This window comes from Pezoporus flaviventris, unplaced genomic scaffold (assembly GCF_033815535.1).
Source record: "Pezoporus flaviventris isolate CSIRO_AGI_PZ_B2104156 unplaced genomic scaffold, CSIRO_AGI_Pfla_v1 ptg000041l, whole genome shotgun sequence".
Lineage (NCBI taxonomy): Eukaryota > Metazoa > Chordata > Aves > Psittaciformes > Psittacidae > Pezoporus > Pezoporus flaviventris.
The window spans coordinates 1,239,967-1,262,169 of NW_026892589.1; the positions used below are offsets into that span (position 1 = coordinate 1,239,967).

Below are 22,203 nucleotides of genomic sequence, written 5' to 3' on the forward strand. Positions count from 1 at the left end.
CCTCTCCTACATTTGTATCTTGGGGACATCCTCAAGCAAGGAGCAGCAGGACAGTTAGGAATAATTAATGTGTAATCATGGAATCCCAGCCTGGTTTGGGTTGGAAGAGACCTTAAAGCTCCTGCAACCCCAACCCCTGCCACGGGCAGGGACCCCTTCCACTGGAGCAGCTTGCTCCAAGCCCCTGTGTCCAACCTGGCCTTGAACACTGCCAGGGATGGGGCAGCCACAGCTTCTCTGGGCACCCTGTGCCAGCGCCTCAGCACCCTCACAGGGAAGGGCTTCTGCCTAAGAGCTCAGCTCAGTCTCCCCTCTGGCAGGTTAAAGCCATTCCCCTTGGCCTGTCCCTGCAGGCCCTTGTCCAAAGCCCCTCTCCAGGTTTCTTGCAGCTCCCTTAACACACCGGAAAATAGAGGGCCTTTGGAAGGTGATGGATTGGGCAGTATTGGAAGTAATGGGACCTGTTAAAAGCTATCGCCAGGAGCATGCAGGGCACTGCTCTTTGCATCCTTCCCATCCATGACACCTTGCTGGGACCAACCAAGCAGAACCCCTCATCCATCCCACGCTTCCCACAGGGCTCTGCCCCGGCGCTCACCCTTGGTGGTGCTGGTGATGCCCGTGGTGCTGGAGGAGAGGCCGGGGGCTCCGCGGCAGGCTCGTTCCAAGCTGTTGTGCTGCTTGGCTAGCTGCTCGATGGTCTCCTCCAGCCGGATGCGCTGCTCCCGCTCATACTGCAGCGCCCGCTGCCATTTCCGGCTGTGGGTCTCGGCTAAATCCAGGAAATCACGGCAAGCCTGGAGGGGAGGAAGGGATGGATCAGCCCCGGCACAGCCCTCGAGCCTGGGAGCTTGCCATGGAGCCAGTGCTGGCATGTGCTGACTCCAGAACTGGCTCCCCATCACCTCATCTCCCAGGACCCAGATCTTCCCAAACACATCCCAGAGCTCTGCACAGTCACCCATAGCCACGGGGCAGAGGACACAACTCTGACCATCCAAACATCAGTCATGTCCAAGGAGCTGCATCACGAACAGTGCCTGGAGTCCATGAAGCCCCAGTGATGTCCCCGCTCCTGCGGCCATGCCCAGCCCCTCAGCCTATTTCTGTCCCCAGCCCCATCCCTGGTCCCCCATAGCCCAGGCTGGGCTCACACAAACCTCAGCCCTGAAACGTGGATGCCCTAAAACCTCAAGCAGCCACATCCATCCCCAGTCCTGCAGCTGAGGCAAAGCTGAACAGGACAACAGGGACAACAGTCTCCAGGGTGACAGCCACAAACGGCAGAGAATGCTCTTGCTGGGACCAGTCCTCTGCTCCAAGGAGGCAGAGAGGGAAGGTGCCCAGCTCCTCCCAGAGCCACACAGCCCAGCACACAGTGAAGGGCCTGGCCCGGCCCTCATAACATGTTCACCATGGCCAAAAGCCCTCTCCTCTCCACAGTGGGCCCTTGGGACCCAGCAATCACAGGGACACACACAGACACACTGGGCACAATGAAGGAGGGCTCATGGGATGCACTAAGCAATGCCTTGGAAGTCCTCTTGAGATAAAACACTGCCTGAACAACCCTAAACTATTCAAAAGGACTAAACCCAGAGAGCCCTGCATGTCTGACACTTTAACCATCACCCAGGACTCGGTGCCTTTCTGTTTCCATCGACTTGGGCTTCAAGTGTGATTTATTCAGCTCCTCTTGGCAGGTTACTCTGCATTTGGGCTGCAGGTGGCACCTGAATATTGAGTTACCTGCTGATCAAGCAACCAGCTCAGAGCTTCAGCCTCCATGACCTGGCCTGATTTTACCAGGATTTGTCCAAGAAAGGCACCAATTCACCAGTTCTTCACCAAACCAGGAGCCCTCCACTGCCAGAAGATCAGGTCAATGAAGGACAAACAATGAGTTTGGGTCTGTCCCTTGCACAAGAAAACCAGTGTCACCCATCCTGTTTAAAAGCTGTTTTGCTCTGTCCTCATCTCTGCACCCTTCTGCTTCCCGATACAGCACAGAAGGACCTGACCTTGCATCTGTGTCATCTCCATCCCTCATTGCTCCTGCCTGCTCTCACCGTTCCATGGCTCTCCCTGTCCCCCAGCCCATGGGGCTAGATTATTCCCACATCAAAGCGCCGGGTGGCTTTAAAGCCACAGCCCTGCTGCAAACCTGCTGGTTTTTCCAGGATGGACAGGTATGTGGAGCATCCAACACACGTCACTCCGCAGCATCATTAAGGCTCCCTAATGAGACCCCATCAGGCGCAGCCTGGCCAGGCAGGAATGATTCAGCCAAAAAGCCTGTGTAAGCTCCACAACGTGGGTTTGCCCTGGAGCACCAGCATCTGAGCCTCCTGCTTTCCATCTGTGGCCATCAGAGACTCCAGTGGTGCTGTCACACTGAGGGGGATACCCAGAACCCCCCATGTGCTGGCCTGCACCCACAGAGTGTGAGCAGCAGCTCAGGGAGGGGATTCTGCCCCTCTGCTGTGCTCTGGGGAGTCCCCACTTGCAGCAGTGTGTGCAGCTCTGGGGTCCCCAACACAAGGACATGGAGCTGTTGGAGAGGCCAGAGGAGGCCACAAAGATGGGCAGGGGCTGAAGCATCTCCTGTATGGAGATGGGGGGGGGGCTGTTGAGCCTGGAGAAGAGAAGCTGCGTGGAGACCTCAGAGCAGCTTCCAGTGTCTGAAGGGGACTACAAGGATGCTGGAGAGGGACTCTGCATCAGGGACTGTAGGGACAGGACAAGGGGTGATGGGTTCAGACAAACAGGGGAAGGTCAGGTTGGATCTAAGGCAGAAGCTCTTCCCTGTGAGGGTGCTGAGGCGCTGGCACAGGGTGCCCAGAGAAGCTGTGGCTGCCCCATCCCTGGCAGTGTTCAAGGCCAGGTTGGACACAGGGGCTTGGAGCAAGCTGCTCCAGTGGAAGGGGTCCCTGCCCGTGGCAGGGGTTGGAGCTGGAGGAGCTTTAAGGTCCCTTCCAACAGAACCCAGACCAGTGATTCTACCTGCCTGGTTCTATAAATGCTCCCCTGCAAGCACCATGCTGCCCTCTGGAAACAATTCCACTCCTCTTCCCAACCCAAAAAGTCCCATCAGCAGCCTCCCATGGCCACAAAGCCCAGTGGCAGACCCAGCCTTGATGGCTTCATCCCCACCTGCAAGCTGAAGCCTCCCCCCCAGTTAAAACAATCCCAGCCCTGAGCTGGCTTCTTTCATTACGCTGATGCATTGCACTTAAGAGGATGAAACCACAAGGGCAAGTAACAAGATCGTGGCCGTGCCCTTCCCAGCCCAGCAAAGCTCATTATCTGCTCCAAGGTCCCTCCGTGCGGGCAGCAGGCACAGAATTATCCCTGCTGGCACAGCTTGCTGGCATGGGGCACTGAAAGTTCTGACTGTCCCCAGCTCTGAGCGCTTTAAAGAGATGCTCTAGGAGATCACCTCTTACCCTCCTGCAGCTCACCATGGGCTGGAAGGTGCAATGGTAAATTCAAGGAAGAGGTAAGGAGAGAAGGCAGCTCTTCAGAGCATCACCCAGCACCTGGAGCTGGGGGGCATGGAGGAGAAATGGCTCCATCAGTCTAAGGGAAAACAGCAGATAAAACCTGGGATCCTCTCATCCCGAGGATGCTGAGCTCCACAGAGGATCCCTGCTGTAACCCAAAGGGAAATGTGCACCCACAGGCTTCATTCATAACCCAAGTGGTGGAGAAGTGGCTCCATGGAGCACAGGCAGGTTTTGGGAAGATCAACCCGGGCAAGTGATGCTGAGGATGGCAAGAACATCCTGCAAGCAAGACCCCCCAAGCCCAGGTCGCCAGCTCCTGCAGCAGCCAAGCCAGTTGAAGTTATTCAGTTGGTTTTACACCTCCTGCAGCCAGACAGAGCAGAGGTTCACAGGGATGCTCACCAGAGGGGCAGCAGCACTGAGGGGGCCTCAAGATGTATTTTATCACCATTCCCGAGCTAAAACGTGCCCCAGACCCCAGCATGGAACAGGGGCAGCACCATGCGCTCCCTGGGGCTGCAGGGAGCTGGGGGTGAGTAGTTCAGACATGAGCATCTCCCCTCCTTGAGTCTTGACCCCAGGGAGGTCAATACTGAAGGGAAATGAGTCCCAGCCCTCAGCTTGGACTGGTTTTCCCACCCCTCAGCTGCTGACGTGGTCCACGAGGAGCCCGAGACACCTCAGCCATGTCTTGGCTCCATCCAAAGACAACGCTTGAGATGCGGGATGGAGCCCCCAGATGCTCCGCACCAGAGCTGGCAGCAGCATGGCACTGCTGCTGTGTGGGGAGGGCAGCCTGCTGCTCCCCAAGGAAACAAATCCAGAAGGAAAATGTTCCTGGGGCTCTTCCAGGACCCATCAGCCGCGTCCTCTGCTCTGGGCTGGGCTGGCTTCACCACTGCTCCCAGTGACATCCGTCACCGAGATGCTTTTTCCAGCTGGGTGAACACCACCAGCTCCCAGGGCTGGTTGGTGCCGCTGGAGAGCAAGAAAACGTGGCTGGGAAAAGGGTCCTGGAGGAGAGGGAAGGGAAGGCAAGTGGGAGACAGCATTGGAAAGAGGGAACGTGTTGCCAGGTGTGGGGCTGGGAGGGAAGAAGAGCGACATTCACCGAGTGAAAGAGCTGGAGCAGGAGGCAGCACAAGTGGGATGCTCTCCACATGCCTTCCCCAAACAGATCTGCAGCAGAACCCCAGCCTGGTCTGTGTTGGAAGGCACATGAAAGCTCCTCCAGCTCCAACCCCTGTCACAAGCAGGGACACCTTCCACTGGAGCAGCTTGCTCCAAGCCCCTGTGTCCAAGCTGGCCTTGAACACTGCCAGGGATGCGGCAGCCACAGCTTTTGCACTGGAATTGGATGAGATTTAAGGTCCCTTCCAACCCTTCTGTGACTCTATGGTTCTATGATGCTGGCACAGGGACATGCAGCTCTCCCTGCCCTGACTGCCCCAACCACACCAGCAGCGCCCTGGGATCCCCAGCCATGATCCAGCCATGCCCAAAGCAGTACCAAGAGTGATGGTGCTGCACCTCAACCCACTGGGGCAACCAAGGAGGACTGGCTGCAGCAAGGGATGGTGTGACAAGGTTCCAGATAAGGAGACAAATCCCTTCATGCCCCTCCTCAGCCATGTTCTGATTTCGGATGGGGTCGGCTGCTCTGCACCATGCTGGGATGAACTCAGCTCCACTCCCTTTCTGTGCCACTGACCCTGCCACAACAGCTCAGCCAACGCTCATAACCAGGGCTGAAAGCAGCCACAAGCAGCTCACCCTCATTGTCCCCATGCCCTCTGTTTCAGGAGGAGCCAGGGAGGCCAGGAGCTGTCACCCCAGCACTCACCTTACCTCAAACAGCACCTGGGGGGAGCTTGGACATTCTGCTTCACCGCTCACAGGCATCCCTGCGTCCCACCTCCATTGGGATTGTGTGGTGTCATCCCCAGCAGCAGCAGACCTTGCAAATCCCTCGGGATCAAGGTTGGGAGCTGTTTCCAGCAGCAGCAACCATCCCTCTGCAGGTGGCCGAGGAGAAAAGGGGTGATGGCCCCAGCTGGTGACACTGGAGGGACGCAAGTGGCACCCTGGATCAGCCCTGGTGCAGATTAAGGTGAGGGCAGGAGACACGAACCCAGCTGGAACTCCAGCATCCCAGGTCATGGCTCCTTCACTTCATTCATCCCCCTGGCTCCAAAGGTGCAACCAACTGCACACCTCAAATCCAGCTTAGAGAACCCTTAGGGAGCAGCAGATAAATTTAGTCAGAGCTGAGCCTGATCCGGGTTGTAAGACACAGCCCCAAATCCACGCTGCTGCCGCAGGGACACAGAGCATCCTCACAAAGGTCAGAGGAACCTGCCGCAGGGAGGGCGCAGGGCCTGGACTGCAGGAGGGAAGCAGAAGATGAACAAGCCCCAGTGAGCTCTGTGGCTGGGAGTCAAGGCTACGGGCACCTGAAGATGCAGCCTTTGCACAGACACTGCATCATTTGCAGAGTACATTACCCACCCCACAGATTCCCAGCAGCACAAGGAAGATGAAGTCACACCCCATATGCCCATGTCCCCCCCGTGCCATCCCTGCCACAGCGCAGCTGCTGCAGTTTCATGGAGTGGTTTGGAATGGAACAGAACCTTAAGGCTCATCCAGTTCCAACCCCCTGCCCCTCTGGCAGGTTAAAGCCATTCCCCTTGGCCTGTCCCTACATCCCTTGTCCCAAGCCCCTCTCCAGGTTTCCTGCAGCCCCTTCAGGCACTGGAGCTGCTCTCAGGTCTCCCCTTCAGGAGCCTTCTCTTCTCCAGGCTGACCCAGCCCAGCTCTCTCAGCCTGGCTCCAGAGCAGAGCTGCTCCAGCCCTCGCAGCATCCCCATGGCCTCCTCTGCACTCGCTCCAACAGCTCCACGTCCCTCTTGTGTTGGGGGCCTGTTTCAAACCGACCTGCTAAAGACAAAAGCAAGCTCCATCCATCTGCAGTACAGGCACAAGTCTCAGGGCAGCCCAGCGGTACCTGCAGGCAGGTGGCAGGAAGGATGGAGGGGGCTTCTCATCCTCTCCAAATTGCAGCAGGACCTAATCCAGCACTGGATGGTGTAATGTAAATCACCCTCAAGACAAGGAAGCACAGCCAAGGTGGCCAAAAGAGTGTGTGTTCATGGGAAAACACCACTGAGGCTCCTGCAAACTGCCATGGAGGAAGAAGCAAGGTGGCACCAAGCCCCTGCTGAGGAGCCGGAGGTGAGCCCTGGTGCCACCACTGCCATCTGTGCCCAACAGCAGTGGGTGAATTCAGCACCATTCACACATGTGTCATGGCAAATGGAGCACATTTCACAGCTTGTCACAGGCTAATGGGAACATCAACAGCCCACGGGTTATTTATGCAGCTGGAAAGGATCATCCCGAGGTCATCCACATCCTACCCAGTGGTGGTGGTTCCTCAGTTAAAACGAGGGACAAGGAACAAAGAGGTGAGGTTCGTTAGCTCAAATGATCCAACTGACACACCAGATTTCTGCCCAGGGTCTGAACCACAGGAAGTGACAACCTCTGAGGAAGTCCTAGCAAGGTTTTATCACCTCCAACGCACTGCTGATGGGAATGCACTCAAACCCCCAGTCCCGCTTTCCCCGAGCATCCTGGAGGAACAGTCCTGTCAAACTAACCTTTAGGGAAGAGAAAACCTTCCAGGGACATGCCTACTGTTCCAGGAGCAACACCTCCTGCTCCTCAAGCAGACCCGTCCTTTGCCTGCATGGGACAAGGACCACTTCATCACCCAGGAGTGCCACGAGAGAAAGCAACCACCAGATGTGTTCAATCATCTCTCTTTCAGTGGTGAATTATACAGCAGGAGCTGTCACTTCATCAGCTCCACACTGCGGCTGCTGCCTCGGAGATAAGTGCTCCCTTCCTTCCTGGAGTCATCAAAACCCTGGGACACATCTGCTTGCTGCAGAACAGCCCTCAGGGGCAGGGCGGCTCCTGATCCTCATTAGCTCTGAACACATTCCCAACACATCAGTGCTCCTGGCACACGGCATAAACACGAGCGCATAAATGAACCAGGAGAGGGTTCATTTGTCCTTTCCCCCACCACAAGACTCTGAGCAGGAAGGAAAAGGGAAATGTAAGGACAGAGGCAGCCTGAATCCCAAATCACATCAGACGGGGATGTGGTTTTGGGTGTAGCCATCTGCTGTGACAGGGATGGTCCCCACAGCCGTGCCAGTGGCTGGACAGCACCAGGAAACACCCACATCAACACGGGCTGCTTCAGTAACAGCAGATCTGTCCCAGACCCTCGGAGTGACCTCAGCCAGCTCACGATCATCCCCCCTGGCTGGAGCAGGAGGATGCAGGCATACCAGGAGCTGCTTCTCCCTGGAGCAGGGCTGGTGGCAAGAGGAGAGCCTGAAAGTGCTGGGCTCAGCCTTGCCAGGCTCAGTCTAAAAACCCGAGTTTGACGCCAAAAATCATCCCACTCCCTATTGCTTTTATAGAATCACAGCATCCCAGCCTGGTTTGTGTTGGAAGGGACCTTAAAGCTCCTCCAGCTCCAACCCCTGCCACGGGCAGGGACCCCTTCCACTAGAGCAGCTTGCTCCAAGCCCCCGTGTCCAACCTGGTCTTGAACACTGCCAGGGATGCCCTGAAGACACAGTGCTCCCCCTTGAGCCAGGCTCAGCACTGCATAACCCACCAAGCACACCTTGCCCATGTTGGAGCTCCTCAAAGCGGACCTCACCCAGGGCAGTCCTGTGCTGTCCCTGCCTGCACCACGGCAGACGTGTGACCCCATGAGATATGGAGAGGATTAGGGTCAAACAGTGGCAAATCCACCAGCCCGGCTGCATTAACCGGCTCCAGTCCCCAGCCCACGCAGCCCTTACGTAGGCTGTCCCGTCTGTATTCACAAATCATCAAATCAGCTGGGTTGGAAAAGAACTTTAAGCTCATCCAGTCCAACCTTTACCCCAGCGCTGCCAAGGCCACCAACCCATGGCACTGAGGGCCTCTACCATCTCCTGTTTGGCACAATGAAAAATTCCCATCGTCTCTAAGAAATGGAACAAGCCAACACTGGCCATGGGTTACGGACCAACATGATGCCAGCCAGGCCCTGCTGGGTGGTCCTTCAGGGCACCACAGCATGGCGAGGACATGCTGGACCAGCACAGAAGATGCACAAGGAGCAGAGACTTCGTGCTGGGATCTCCTGGACCCACACAGGAATCTATAAAGCAGAAGAGCCAACGCCATGAGAGGGGCCGGTGCCCACCTGGAGTCACAGGGGCCAGACCCTGGCTCTGATGTGCTCGGAGCGCTCCGGCCTGCAAAGGGCTCTCACAAACAGATTTAATGAGGCTCTTGCTGGCAGCTTCTTTCCTCTTCTGCCTGACAGAGCAAACTCCGGGCTGGGAGAGCATCTGTCCCGGTGCCACGGTGGCAGTGAGCAGCTGGCACTGCCCGCGGGCAGCTCCGGCCCCAGGAGCTGCAGGAAGCTGCTGCCACCGGGACCGCGGCTCCAGCCTCGTGCGATGCCTTTGCCGACAGTTCTGCTGCTCAGAGGGGCTGCAGGAGCAGCAGCTCCTCGAGCCCACTCGTCTCCCAGTGCCGTGACTCCTTCCTGGGTAAAACCATGGGAGACCCAGCGCTGCCATTGCAGTGCCTTCTCCTTTGGCAGGCATGGGAGGAAGGAGGTGAGAAAAGCATCCCGGGTGCATCAGCCGGGCAAGAGGTGAACACAACCCTGGTGACAGCAGGGGCAGAACCCCAGAGGGATTAACCCAACAACACTTTGCTATCTGCCCTCCCCATGTCCCCAGGGTGCCAACAACCACCGGGCGCAGAGGGTCACAGGAGGTAGGGAAGGGCTCACCCGGTCACAGCACTGCGGTAGCACCGGAGGTAGAGCATGGCTGGGCTGGCTCACGGTTCAGCTCTGCTGACCCACACCAGGCACTGCTGACGATGCAATCCCCGTCTCGGACGTGCTAAGCCCACTGACACACAGCCCTGCTGATCCCGCAGCCGGGAATGCTCCAAACTCAGCTCTGAAGCTGCACAGAACACACGAATTACTGCTTTTAGCCAAAACCCAGGAGGGCTGAGCTCTGAGAGGCGTCCTCGGGTGCTGGTGACAACATGTCCTTCACCTCTCACATGAGGCTCTGTGGGGAACCCCAGGACAGAGCCTGAAGCCTCCTGGGGGTCAGATGAATACAGTGAGGAGGAAGAGACTGAGAAGCCCTAAGGCACGGTGAGGTTAAAGCAGGAGCATCACCGAAAGCCCCGGTGGCTCGGAGGCCTCATGGACACGCTGTGCAAGGGCTGAGCACACACCCCTGGGACAGAACCTGGCTGGGAGGACTCAGCATTCACAGGGAATGATGATGATTACAAGGCAGGCAGTGCCTGCCTGGACAGATCTGATCAGAGACACCCTCTAAATCAAAACACCGATAAGAAGGCTCCAGAGAAAGCTGCAGCAGCTCCGAGCACGGGGCCAGGCTCCACAGCCCCACATCCTGGAGCCCAGCCCCATGGGCAGGGGCAGACCCCAGGGTGACACCCACCACCCTCCACCCCCTCCCCAGAGAACAGCAAAGCACCCACCAGTTATTCGCCAGCTCGGTGCATCCGCAGCCAAACCATCCCGCACACACGGAGCCCTCGCTGCAGCCTCGCATCCAGCGAGGATTAGGGGTGGAGTGAGGGATTTAATCCCAAAGCCGGGGGTTTTCTGGGTCGGTGACATGGTTTCCAATGGGCTGATTAGTGTGTGTGTATGTGTGTGTGTCATTAGCACAGCACGGATCATTATCACAGGCAGTGGGACATGCCAGAACCAGCTCGTCCTGTGTAATCACCACTGGAAGTCACAGGGAGAAGAAGCCCTGCCCCACTGCTGGGGTTTGCTCTGGTTTTAGGCAGCAGAGCACCCACTGAGGCCTCCGAGGGCACACGGGGACAATCCCTGCTGCTAAGGAAGCAAATGCAGGGGATGAAGTTGGAGCCTGCCTGAATCAATCCCTGTGGTACATGGATACATGGGATGGAGAGCTCCTCCTGCCCCACTGGCTGTGCTGGCATGAACTGGGAGCACCCCAGCAGGCAGCTGTTCCCTCCCTGCTCAGCATCTCTGCCCCAGCTCCCTGGAGCAGGAGGTGGGTCCCATCATCCTGTGTCAGGATGGGTTTGGGGATCCCAAGGGACTGCACCGCACACCCACCACACCGGGACCCAGCCAGGTCCGCACCGGCAGCATCACCCCAGCCCTGCAACACCTCGGGGAGGACACCCTGGGAATTCTGCTTCCCACCAGCCTGAAGCAGCTTCACAAGCACAGACACAGTCAGTGGTTACCTCACTACTGAAAGAAACCCTTAGAAACTACCTACCAGGCTGGAGGCTGCTCCAGGGAACCCGACGCAGGCACTTGACATCCGTCAGGTTTATATGGAAGCAGTTTTAGAAGTAGGGATTAATCACAGCAGCATCCCACAGGAAATGAACGCAGCAGGGAGGCTGGGACATGGGAAGGCAGAGGAGCAGCTCCACAGAAGCAGCTCACTCCAGCACAGGCACCCAGGAGGTCTCCAAGTGCTGCTGGAATCCCACAGAGAGGCTTAAACCAAGAGCCCCCAGCCGCCCTTCCCGGGAGAGCAGCAGGATGTGTTGTTAGGGATCTCACGTCTGGCTCAAGCCCGGAGTTTCACACACTTAAAAACCCTCCCTGCAGGTTCAGAGCCCTGAAGGATGCTCTTTGGGTGCCAGAGCTGCAGACAGGTCCATGAGCAAGCTGCTCTAGTGGAAGGTGTCCCTGCCCGTGGCAGGGGATGGAGCTGGAGGAGCTTTAAGGTCCCTTCTACCCCAAAACCAGGCTGGATTACATGATTCTGCTCCTGCAGGAAAGGAAAACCTGGGTGGGAAAGCTCGGTCTGCCTCAAAGTGGGAGCTTCCATGTGATGGGCTTGTGGCCACCAACAGGCATCCTGCAGGGTGCTGTGGTACCTGGGACCACTGGTTCCACTCCAGCCCCACAGGGGCTGCCCATTCAGCATCTCCCTGCCCCAACAGCCTCTCACCCCTATTTGCCTGGGCTGCACCAGCCCCACAGACCCTTCCCTCCACCTCTGCTCCTCAGGAACCCCGAGGGATAATGCAGGAGTGACAGAGCCAAGCCCAAGACCCGCTGGTCTCCATGCCCACATTCCTTAAGGAAGCACAAGGCAATCCAACGGCAGAGCACAGCTCCTGAGCAATGCCACAAGCCCCATTCCCATTAAAACCCTATTGCCAGCACCACCCACAGCCCTGGGAGCTCTTCCCAATGCCAAAACCGCTTCCTCAGCGTGTCCCTGCTGCTGACTGATGAGTCGGAAGCTCTCGCTGCTCCTTGAACAAGTCTAAGCACTCCAGCGCCGTGCTCCTCAGCACCGTGCTCCTCAGCCCTGCACCTCTAATTAGCCCTTTAATTTGTTGCTGCTTATTTTTACACGCCTCCCCCTCCTCCCCTGCAGCAGATTGAGACTTGCTTCCCTGCATCCCCTCGCTGGGTGACACAGGGACACTCTGACCCCTTTGATCTGCCGGGAGCATCCCCCATGGGGTGTGATGGACACTCCCAAGTGCAGACAGGAGCAAAGGGCTGTGAGCAGGAGGTCAAGGGAGGGGATTCTGCCCCTCTGCTCTGCTGAGACCCCCCCCTGCCCTGCAGTCCTGATCCAGCTCTGGAGAAGACTCCAGGCAGACCTTATTGCAGCCTTCCAGTACCTGAAAGGGGGCTGTAAGATGGGGAGAGACTTTTTAGCAGAGCCTGTTCTAACAGGACAAGGGGTGATGATTTGAAACTAAAAGAGGGGAGATTCAGGCTGGATGTGAGGAAGGAATTTGTTACCGTGAGGATGCTGAGGCACTGGCACAGGTTGCCCAGAGAGGTGGTGACTGCCCCATCCCTGGAGCCATTCCAGGCAAGGCTGAATGTGGTTCTGAACAACCTGGTCTCGTTGAAGATGTCCCTGCTCATTGCAGGGGGTGGTCCAGATGAGCTCTGAAGGCCCAAACTGTTCTATGATTCTGAACCAAACTGTTCTGATTCTGAACCAAACTGTTCTATGATTCTGAACCAAAGCCCTACAACAGTCTGTCTCTACATGGATCAGACCCTCACATGTAACGCAAAGGTTCCAGCACGTCCCTCTCCACCTCTGCCCAAACCTTCCTCCACCATCCCGAGCATCCGTGGGGCAGCTGGAGCCACCTTCCCCTCCAGATCCTGGGAGGAGCAGCACCGGGAGCCAGCAGAGGCAGGATGGGGAGCACGCAGCGAGGTCACCTTCGCAGTGAGGCTCTTGTCATCTGCAGATTCACTTCCCTGCACTCACTCCCAGCAGCTCCCGGGGTATTTACATAATCGGATCACAGGAGGCTGATGGAAAACACAAGGACCAGCCCCGGAGCATCCGTCCCTTCCCGCTGCAGGCAGCACAGCACAGCCTGCCCCTGCCCTGCGGCACACAGAGCTGGGCCCAAGGCTTCTCACGTGCTCCAACCAGGAGTAACTAGTTTCTGCGCTTCAGCCTTGATTGCCTTGAACTGCCCCTGAGAAGCTGTGTTCATGCCCATGGGCTGATGGGGATGGAGATGGGAACGGTCAGGAAGAGGCCTTGAAGCACTTGTGCTAAAGTCTGGCTTTGGGCATCCAGTCCTGCAGGAACACAGCTGAGAGCAGAGAATCACAGTCACAGCCTGGGTTGTGCTGAAGGGACCTTAAAGCTCCTCCAGCTCCAACCCCTGCCACGGGCAGGGACACCTTCCACTAGAGCAGCTTGCTCCGAGGTGCTGTGTCCGACCTGGCCTTGAACACTGCCAGGGATGGGGCAGCCACAGCTTCTCTGGGCACCCTGTGCCAGCGCCTCAGCACCCTCACAGGGAAGAGCTTCTGCCTAAGAGCTCATCATTTTCCTGCAAGGAAACCACCCATCCACCCAAGCACCCTGTGCTCCCATGGGATGCGTGTCCCTGCGAAGCCTGTGGCAAGAGCAGGGGGTATTTTCACTTACTGCCAGGAGACGGCTGGGCTCCCTGTGCTTTCCTGCAGCAATGGTTCATGGTTCAGTACAGAAGATCTGGGGACCTTTGCCTTGCACAGAGCCCCCAGACACCCCACAGGAGTCTACCTGGGCAGGCTCCATGCAGCAGCATCACCCCATGCTAACATAAGGCACAAAAAGGGACTCATGCAGGACAAGGTGACCACATAGCTGGCAGCACCATCCCATCATGATGGTGCTCACGATCTCAGTCCCCCTCCCTCTCATTCCCTACAACCCTGCCCTGCTCACCCTCCTCCTGCCTTCCTAATCCATCCCCCACAACAAAGCATCACTGTTTCCTGGGGTCAGTGTCCCCCTGCCCACAGCTCTGTCACCCACACCCTCCACTGACAGGCTGAGAGAGGCACAACCACCCCAGGAGCCACTGCTCTGCTCCCATCCTGCTGCTTCCATGGCACAATCCTTCCCCTTCGGACACGTGGAGCTGCTCCTGAGCTACCAGAGGATGCTGCTGTTCAAAGCTGATCTCTAACATGCACCTGAAGCCCCGCTCCCTCCCCAGCCCCTCTCACCTCCTCAGTGTTCGATCAAACCCCGTTTCTGCTGTTCCTCTGCCCAGTTTTTGTGCTGTTCCCACTGTCCACATGGTTTCACTCAAGCCTTTATCACACTGCAGCCACTGCAACCTCCTCCTTTCGGGGCTCGACAAGGCAGGGATTGCTCTGCTTGTCTCTTCCCAAAAGGCTGCTACAAAACCCATCTCTCCCCAGCCATTCCCTGCACACATCCCAGCGCTGCTCTGCCTCCGAACCACCTCGGCAGCACCAAGGGCTCCGCTGTCACCTCCCACTGCTCCCACCGCGCTGCCAGCCCCGCTCCAGGAGCTCCCACAACGTCTCCCCAGGGAAAGCGCCGTGCGTTCACCCCGGGAGCTGCTCCGAAACACAAGGCACCACCTCAGGAAGCCTTATCCCCAACAGCTACAACCTTCTGCAAGCAGGGACAGGCTCCCAGGTGCCCCCAGCTCCTGCTGGGGATTACATTATTAAGGCTGTATTTAAAGCCCACTTAAGCAAGACACAACTTCCTTTAGCCCAGGGCGAGCCCAGCACGGCGGTAGCTCTGCTCCTTTCACAAGTCCCCAAGCTCTATTTCAATACATTACTCCAGGTCTGTGAGGCTTTGGGCTTGGGTTTGCTGTTTTTTTCCCCTCAGTTTTGCTTTCTCTTCCATTCCCCAGAGCTCCCCAGGGAACACGAGGCTCCCCAGAGCTCCCCAGGGAACATGAGGCTCCCCAGAAGCGCATTTGGCTGTGACAGAGGCAGATCCGCACCCCAAACAGTGTCCGAAACAGAAGCTGAGAGCAGAGTCAGGCTGCGCAGGGCAGGGAGCAGCGCTGGAGCCAGCACACGCTTCCCGACTCCAGCCAACCCGGCTGGGAAGCACAACCAGACCCTGAGGGGGTTAAATCCCCGCTCGTGTGAAACAAGGGCAGCTTCATGGAGGTCAGTGAGGATGTGACTGCCGTGTGGGTCTGAATGCGCAGCGGGAACTGGCCCCCAGGTCTGTGCCAGTCAGAAAGCCTTGTCCCGGAACGGCAGAAAGCCCCTTTGCATTCCACACCTCCACCCGGCTTTTAACATCCACGGTGTGTCAGTTCAGAGCAGCCTCCCCAGGAAGCATGCCATGAGGATGCAGCAGACCATCCATTCCTGCTTCCCCAGCTGCCTGTTCCCAACTTCCCGTCCCCTCCCCGTGGCACTGAGCTGGCACCAAGCCCCCAGCCGTGCTCAAGCCCCTCCAGCACACGGCTCCAGCGGGAAGCTGGTGCCTGGGGACAACACGGGGCCATGCCGGGGGGGGAAGAAGGATGGTGGAGGGAGGAGGAGGAGGAGGAGGAAACTACAGCAACTTACGTTGATCATAGCATTGGAGGTGATGCGGAAGAGCGTGGCGCGTTCATTCACCGCCTTGATCTTCTCGCCGCTCTCGGCCGGCAGCTTGAGGTTCTCCAGCTCGCTGAGCGAGCGCTGCAGGGCCGCCCCGTGCTTGGCGATCAGGTCATTGCAAGTGCTCAGATCCTCCAGCTTACTCGAGAGGGTTTTCAACGTGCCGTGCAGCTCGCTCTTGTCTGACTGCGAGGCAGGCTCCTCATCGCCCGAGTCATCTGCAAAGGGAGGGATGGAGGAGAATCAGTTTCCATGGTTACCCCCGGACGTGGCGCGGGCAGGGGACCTCCTGCCTCCCCCCGTGCGCAGGCAGCTCTGCCAGGGATGGGGCTGTGGCCACCGTGGCCCCCAGGAGCAAAGCATGGAGTGTTGGAGCAACACAGGAGTCACCCGGAGCACCGAGGAGGTGACCAAAGGGCTCCCACTGCTGTCACTGAGACTTGGGTCAGGGCTGAGCAACGGGGGGGGGGCAAATACCAGGGGAGCCCGGGGCAGTGTGAACCTCCTGAGGGCTCTGCACACTCTGCTTTGGGCAGGATGAACTACTTCACGCAAGGGAAAGGCAAAAAGGCACAGAGCAGCCTTTACCCAAAACCATAATTACAACCTCAGAGGGCAGAAAATCCACGACTGACAGCACAGGTACAGCACAATCGGTTATTCCAGCAACCCCAGAGCACTGAGGTGACTTAAAACCAGAAAAACAACCTAAAACAGAGCAGTGAGGATAATGCAGCATCTCTTCAGTTTGTCCCACCACTCCCCAGAAGGTGAGGGGCTGCAAGGGGAGGCACTGCCCAAAGCAGATATGAAAAGCCAGAGCAGAGCAGGTCCCGTGCTGGGTCTGCACCACATCCTTGTGGCCAAACTCGAGCCAAGGTTCCTCCAGGTGCACCCAAAACCCACTGAGGCTGCAGAGCAGGGAGCAGCCCCTTCATCTCCCCTCCCTCCAACAGCTTTCTGGATTAGAAAGAGGTGGGGACCAGCAACACTGATCCAAAACTTGTTCAGCCTGGACAAGAGAAGGCTCCTGAAGGGGAGACCTGAGAGCATCTCCAGTGCCTAAAGGGGCTGCAGGAAAGCTGGAGAGGGGCTGCAGGAAAGCTGGAGAGGGGCTTGGGACAAGGGATGTAGGGACAGGCCAAGGGGAATGGCTTTAACCTGCCAGAGGGGAGACTGAGATGAGCTCTGAGGCAGAAGCTCTTCCCTGTGAGGGTGCTGAGGCGCTGGCACAGGGTGCCCAGAGAAGCTGTGGCTGCCCCATCCCTGGCAGTGTTCAAGGCCAGGTTGGACACAGGGGCTTGGAGCAAGCTGCTCCAGTGGAAGGGGTCCCTGCCCGTGGCAGGGGTTGGGGCTGGAGGAGCTTTAAGGTCCCTTCAACCCAAACCATTGTGGGATTCTGTGATTCTATGGCTGGGGGACTCAGAGGGATGAGGCCCAGGTCAGCCAGGCTGAGACACCCAAAAGCTATAAATCACGGACCTCGGGATGCCTCAGTTATGAGGAGAGGGGGGGCATAACATCCCCTTTCTGGGCCGCAAGGGGAGGAGAAAAGCCCATCGTTCACTGACAGGGGTTGGGGTGTATCCATGGCTCATTTATGAGATCTTTCAAAATGCTGTAGATCCTGTGAGTGATGTTCAGCCATCGCTCGTATCCACTGCACTGCTCTTGGGCCAGCTAAGGGCAATGAGAGACAGAGCTGCCTTCATGGAACAGCACCAAGGCTGCTCCCAAGGCAAGAGCCAGAGCAACCTGAAGACAGCAAAGCACTTGGGGTCGAAGCAGCAGCAGAGCACACACGGTGCTGCACCAAGTCTCGTGGCTCTGAAGCTACCCAAAAAGGACATGATGTGACAAGGAAGGACATGGGAGAAGAATTCAAAGCCCTGCTGGGAAACAAGGCACAAAGCAACACAGAATCAGGGCAGCATCTCCCAAAACAGCCACTTGGTCCATCTGCAACCCAGCCCCGAGCATCCTCACACAACAACCATGAGGAGCAGTGGTTAAAGCAGGGAGGTGAAGCTGCTTATGGCCACTGAGGACAAAGGACTACCAGAGCCAGCATTCCCAGTCCCCATGGAAGCTCCCTGAGAACTTCCCAGGGAAGGAGAGCAGCTGGGAGATGGCTGGGGTGCCATGGAGCTGGTGGAACAGCCCCACTCTTAGGGATGGGAGCACACACCGTGCCAGGGAAGTCTCCAGCATACGTGGAAGAAACAGGCAGGGGAAGGGGAATGGCAACAGGCAGGATTTGAAGGGCTCCATCCCAGGAGGGTGCTCAGAGGCACCACGGTGATGGGCATGAGCTTACACCACAGCATTCTGTACGTGCCAGCTGCACGAGATCCAGCAGGAAAATTTAAGCCACTTTTCCACCAGTAAGGAAATAACCAAAACCTCCCTGGGGCCCACTTTCTGCTCTGAATGTTTCCAGTACTCCCACGGTGCCTTTCATTCCGGGGCACACAAAGGCAGGCTGGTCCCAGCAGCACGTACACATCTCCCTGCGCACTGAGCACTGCCTGTACCTGTCCTGAGCTGGTGCACGGGAAGGATGGAGCACGGTGTACCCAGCAGCACACGGATGCTCGCTCGGACAGGGACCTCGTGCTGCTCTGAGCCACCTCCCTGAGGTTTTCCAGGGCAATCTTGGGTACAGGCTGGAATCCATCACCTTCCATAGTCTCCACACAAATACAGCATGAGCTTTCACCGATCTGCTGCACAGCAACACAAGTTCCAGCCGCGGGCATGGATCCAAATGATGCTTGGACAAACATACATGGTGGGAAGGGGGTGGTGGTGGACTTCATACAGGTCAGCCTGGTCCCAGTTCAAGGTGCCTGGGAAGAGACCTTCAAGCTCCTCCAGCTCCAACCCCTGCCACGGGCAGGGACCCCTTCCACTAGAGCAGCTTGCTCCAAGCCCCTGTGTCCAACCTGGCCTTGAACACTGCCAGGGATGGGGCAGCCACAGCTTCTCTGGGCACCCTGTGCCAGCGCCTCAGCACCCTCACAGGGAAGAGCTTCTGCCTCAGAGCTCAGCTCAGTCTCCCCTCTGGCAGGTTCAAGCCATTCCCCTTGGCCTGTCCCTACATCCCTTGTCCCAGGCCCCTCTCCAGCTTTCCTGCAGCCCCTTCAGGCACTGGAGCTGCTCTCAGGTCTCCCCTTCAGGAGCCTTCTCTTCTCCAGGCTGACCCAGCCCAGCTCTCTCAGCCTGGCTCCAGAGCAGAGCTGCTCCAGCCCTCGCAGCAGCTCCACAGCCTCCTCTGCACTTGCTCCAACAGCTCCACATTCCCTTTTGTGCTGAGGGCCCGGGAACACGCTCACATCCTGCCCACACCATGCATTCTGAAGCAGGCACCCCGCGAGCTGAGCCCCTTCCTCCCCATCTCACACTTGGTTGTGACTTCCAGGCAATGTTGTGCCTGTTGTTTGTAGGGCACTCCATGAGCGGTTGCCATGGGAACAGCAGCATCACATAAACCAGGAAGATTATTTTTGGCTCTGATGCTATTTAATCCATGTAACATGGATGGGCAGCCACCGTCCCTAAGCTTTCCTGTGCTTGCTCCTCAGCCCAGAGAGCAACACAAGCCCTCAGTGCCCAGGGCAGCTCCTCGCCAGGAGGCCGTTAAGGCAGGAGCTCTCTTTAGAGCCCGTTTTCCAGCTCTAAAATACCCCTCAGCTAAATTCTTCCCATCACTTGCTACTTCCCCGGAGCTGGTGGGGAGCCGCCGGTGGAGGCATGACGTGGGGACTTCCCTGCACTGGGAATGCTCCTGCCTGCATCACCGCCCACGGGGAAGGCAGTGACACGGAGCCCGCCAGAGGCTGCACCATGCTCCCACCCAGCCTGCTCAGGGCTTCAGAGCCGGGCAGAGCCTTTCCATGGGATAACCAGGAGGAAAAGGACTGAAGGGATCAGCGTTAGGCTCCAAAACTCCCAAACTGCAGCCGGAGCCTGGCTGCGACACCTCCAGCCCAAAGCACCACCACTACACGGCACCACCCCAGTGAGTCCCTGCTTGCCTCCCTTTCCAGGTCCAGCACCTACATCCCGCACCTTCCTTCTCCATCCTGTGAGTAGAAACCTTCCCGAGCACCCTCGCCTTCCTCATTCTTCCTACATCACCTTCTCCCTGAGCCTCCTGCAGCCCTGAGCCGCTACCACCACTCACCGGAGCCCCTGGAGCCTCCCAAAGGCAGGGCTGCCCTGTGCGAGGAATGGAACCTGCCTTGCTGCTGGCAAGGAAGGGAATGAGCAGAAGAGGGAGCTGGAAGTGTGGAATCGGTGCTGCAGGAGCCACGCCAAGAGACTGGCTCCTGCACCACGGCTCTGCAGCGCCAGGAACCCACCGAGGATGCCCAGAGAAGCTGTGGCTGCCCCATCCCTGGCAGTGTTCAAGGCCAGGTTGGGCACAGGGGCTTGGAGCAAGCTGCTCTAGTGGAAGGTGAGTGGCTCCCAAAGCAGGGGAGCCCAGCCCCATCGCTGCTGCACTCACAGACCCAGCAGCAGCATGTTCAGAGCAGCAGCATGAGACTGCTGTCAGAGACAATAAAGCTTCCGACTGAAAACGCAGAGCTTCACCTTTCCCAAGAGCCCCTCTATGCTCAGCCCTCAGGTCAGTGTTTATCACCACCTCAGGCCACTATGAACACTTAGCACCCCTATTTCCTTCCAGCACTTACAAAGGAGCATCCATTTAATGCCTACACATCTCTGTCACCTGGTTTTGGGGCTCTGATCCCCAGAGCCAACCCCCAGCCCTTGATGATGACAAAGGCAGCCCTATGTGTCTGCACCAGGGATCTAACTCTGATCCAGGGACAATGAACCTCTGCTGAAGTCCTGCCCCCTCCTTCCCTTGCCCAGGGGAAGGAGAAAGCTCCATCCACACCATAGCCAGCAGTAGGTGGTGCCTGGCCATTGCCTGGGGAAACACCACCAGAGCAGAGTGGAAGGACCACGGAATGCTCAAGGGATGCAGTGTGCCAAGAGGTGCCTGCAAAAAAGATGGAGGATTCACTTCTACAACCAGGAGCAGTCCCAGAGCATCCCCACTGCACCCACCCCAAAACCATCACCTTGTTGAGCCATCCGAGGAGCATCACAGACTGTGCCTCAGTATCCCCCCCACTGCCAGCCAGAGCCAGTGCCTGGGAACCATAGAACCACAGAATCCCACAATGGTTTGGGTTGAAGGGACCTTAAAGCTCCTCCAGCTCCAACCCCTGCCACGGGCAGGGACCCCTTCCACTAGAGCAGCTTGCTCCAAGCCCCTGTGTCCAACCTGGCCTTGAACACTGCCAGGGATGGGGCAGCCACAGCTTCTCTGGGCACCCTGTGCCAGCGCCTCAGCACCCTCACAGGGAAGAGCTTCTGCCTAAGAGCTCATCTCAGTCTCCCCTCTGGCAGGTTAAAGCCATTCTCCTTGGCCTGTCCCTGCAGGCCCTTGTCCCAAGCCCCTCTCCAGCTTTCCTGCAGCCCCTTTAGGCACCGGAATCACAGCACATTTGCTGGGTTTGGAGAGGATAAAGCAACAGTGTGGGACAGGGATGGGATGGACACGACACAACCCAACTGCAAAATACTATAGGAAAACAGCAATTTTTCACCCTCAGCCTCCTTTTTCCCAGCTCCACCCCTGTGCACCTTCTGCCCTTCCCCACATCTGTCCTGGAGCTTTGTATCTAAATCCCTGAAACATTCCACATTTATCTGGTAAAAGCCTTTTCTCCCCACAGAGCAGAGCAGAGCTGGTCCATGAGAGCAGCAAGCAGCAAGCCAACCTCTGCTGTGGCAATCCCAGACAAACCTTCGGGCCCTTGCTCCCCACAGATGTTTCCACAAGTAAATACCACAGAAACCAATCCCACCTCCTTAGGAGATTCCCCATTTAACCCGACATCAACCAGAGTCCCTGCTGACACCAGGGGAGGGATTCAGGAACACCAGCCCTTCCTGCCTGGGATTATCCAGATCTCTTGGAAGCGCTGAGCGCCCATCGTTGCTCAACCAGAGCAATTTCCACGTTGGCACTAGAAGACACATCTGCTTTCATCCCTTTTAATAGCTATGAATATTAAATGGAAATGGGTATCTATATTTAATAGTCTAGCCTGGCTGCCAGAAGATAGATGGGTTTTGCAGCACCTCCAGCTGCAGGCACAGGAGGTTCTTTTGTGGTTACAAAGAATGAGGCTGGAAATGAAGCACCAAAATAGCACAACAAATAATCACCCATAAATCATTCCAAACTCGGGTGATCACTTCCCAACTATCACCAGCCCTGCTGATGCAAAGGGAAAGCTGTTCAAGCACATGGAGGCTTAAAAACAGCAAATGGTGGGTGCTTGTGGCAAGCAGGGACATCTCCTGAAGTCACGTGCAGTGGAAGCTGACCATGGGCCAAGCAGGAGGACCCCAACCCGGTGATGGGGCTCCACAGAACAAACCCAGAGCAAATAACACTTGCCCCATTATAGCACAGGACCACGAGCTACCCTTGTGGTAAGGGTCTTGGAACCAGTGAAGCTACAGCAGGGATGAATCCTGACCCACCTTGTGCTGTCAGGCTCCTTTCCTAGGAATTACCTCCTAAAACACAAGCCTGACCGTGGAGCAGACATGCCAGGCCATGGATGCACAGAAAGGACTTGTTTCTTGAAAAGCAAAGCAGTG

The 22,203-nt window shown here is 57.3% G+C and overlaps 1 protein-coding gene across 5 annotated transcripts in view; it reads right to left on the minus strand.

Moving 5' to 3' along the window:
* The window catches only part of OSBP2 (oxysterol binding protein 2), an 80,409-nt gene that overhangs the window by 13,033 nt on the left and 45,173 nt on the right, over positions 1 to 22,203 (minus strand). For 4 of the 5 annotated variants that reach the window (XM_061465714.1, XM_061465713.1, XM_061465716.1 and 1 more), the window contains 2 exons: positions 15,481 to 15,731; positions 599 to 797 (listed from right to left, as the gene is read on the minus strand). In XM_061465714.1, the coding sequence (XP_061321698.1) occupies positions 599 to 797; positions 15,481 to 15,731 (450 nt within the window). Of the gene's footprint in view, positions 1 to 598; positions 798 to 1,160; positions 1,292 to 15,480; positions 15,732 to 22,203 lie in introns of those variants that run through there. The other variant, XM_061465717.1, reaches the window with a different exon arrangement.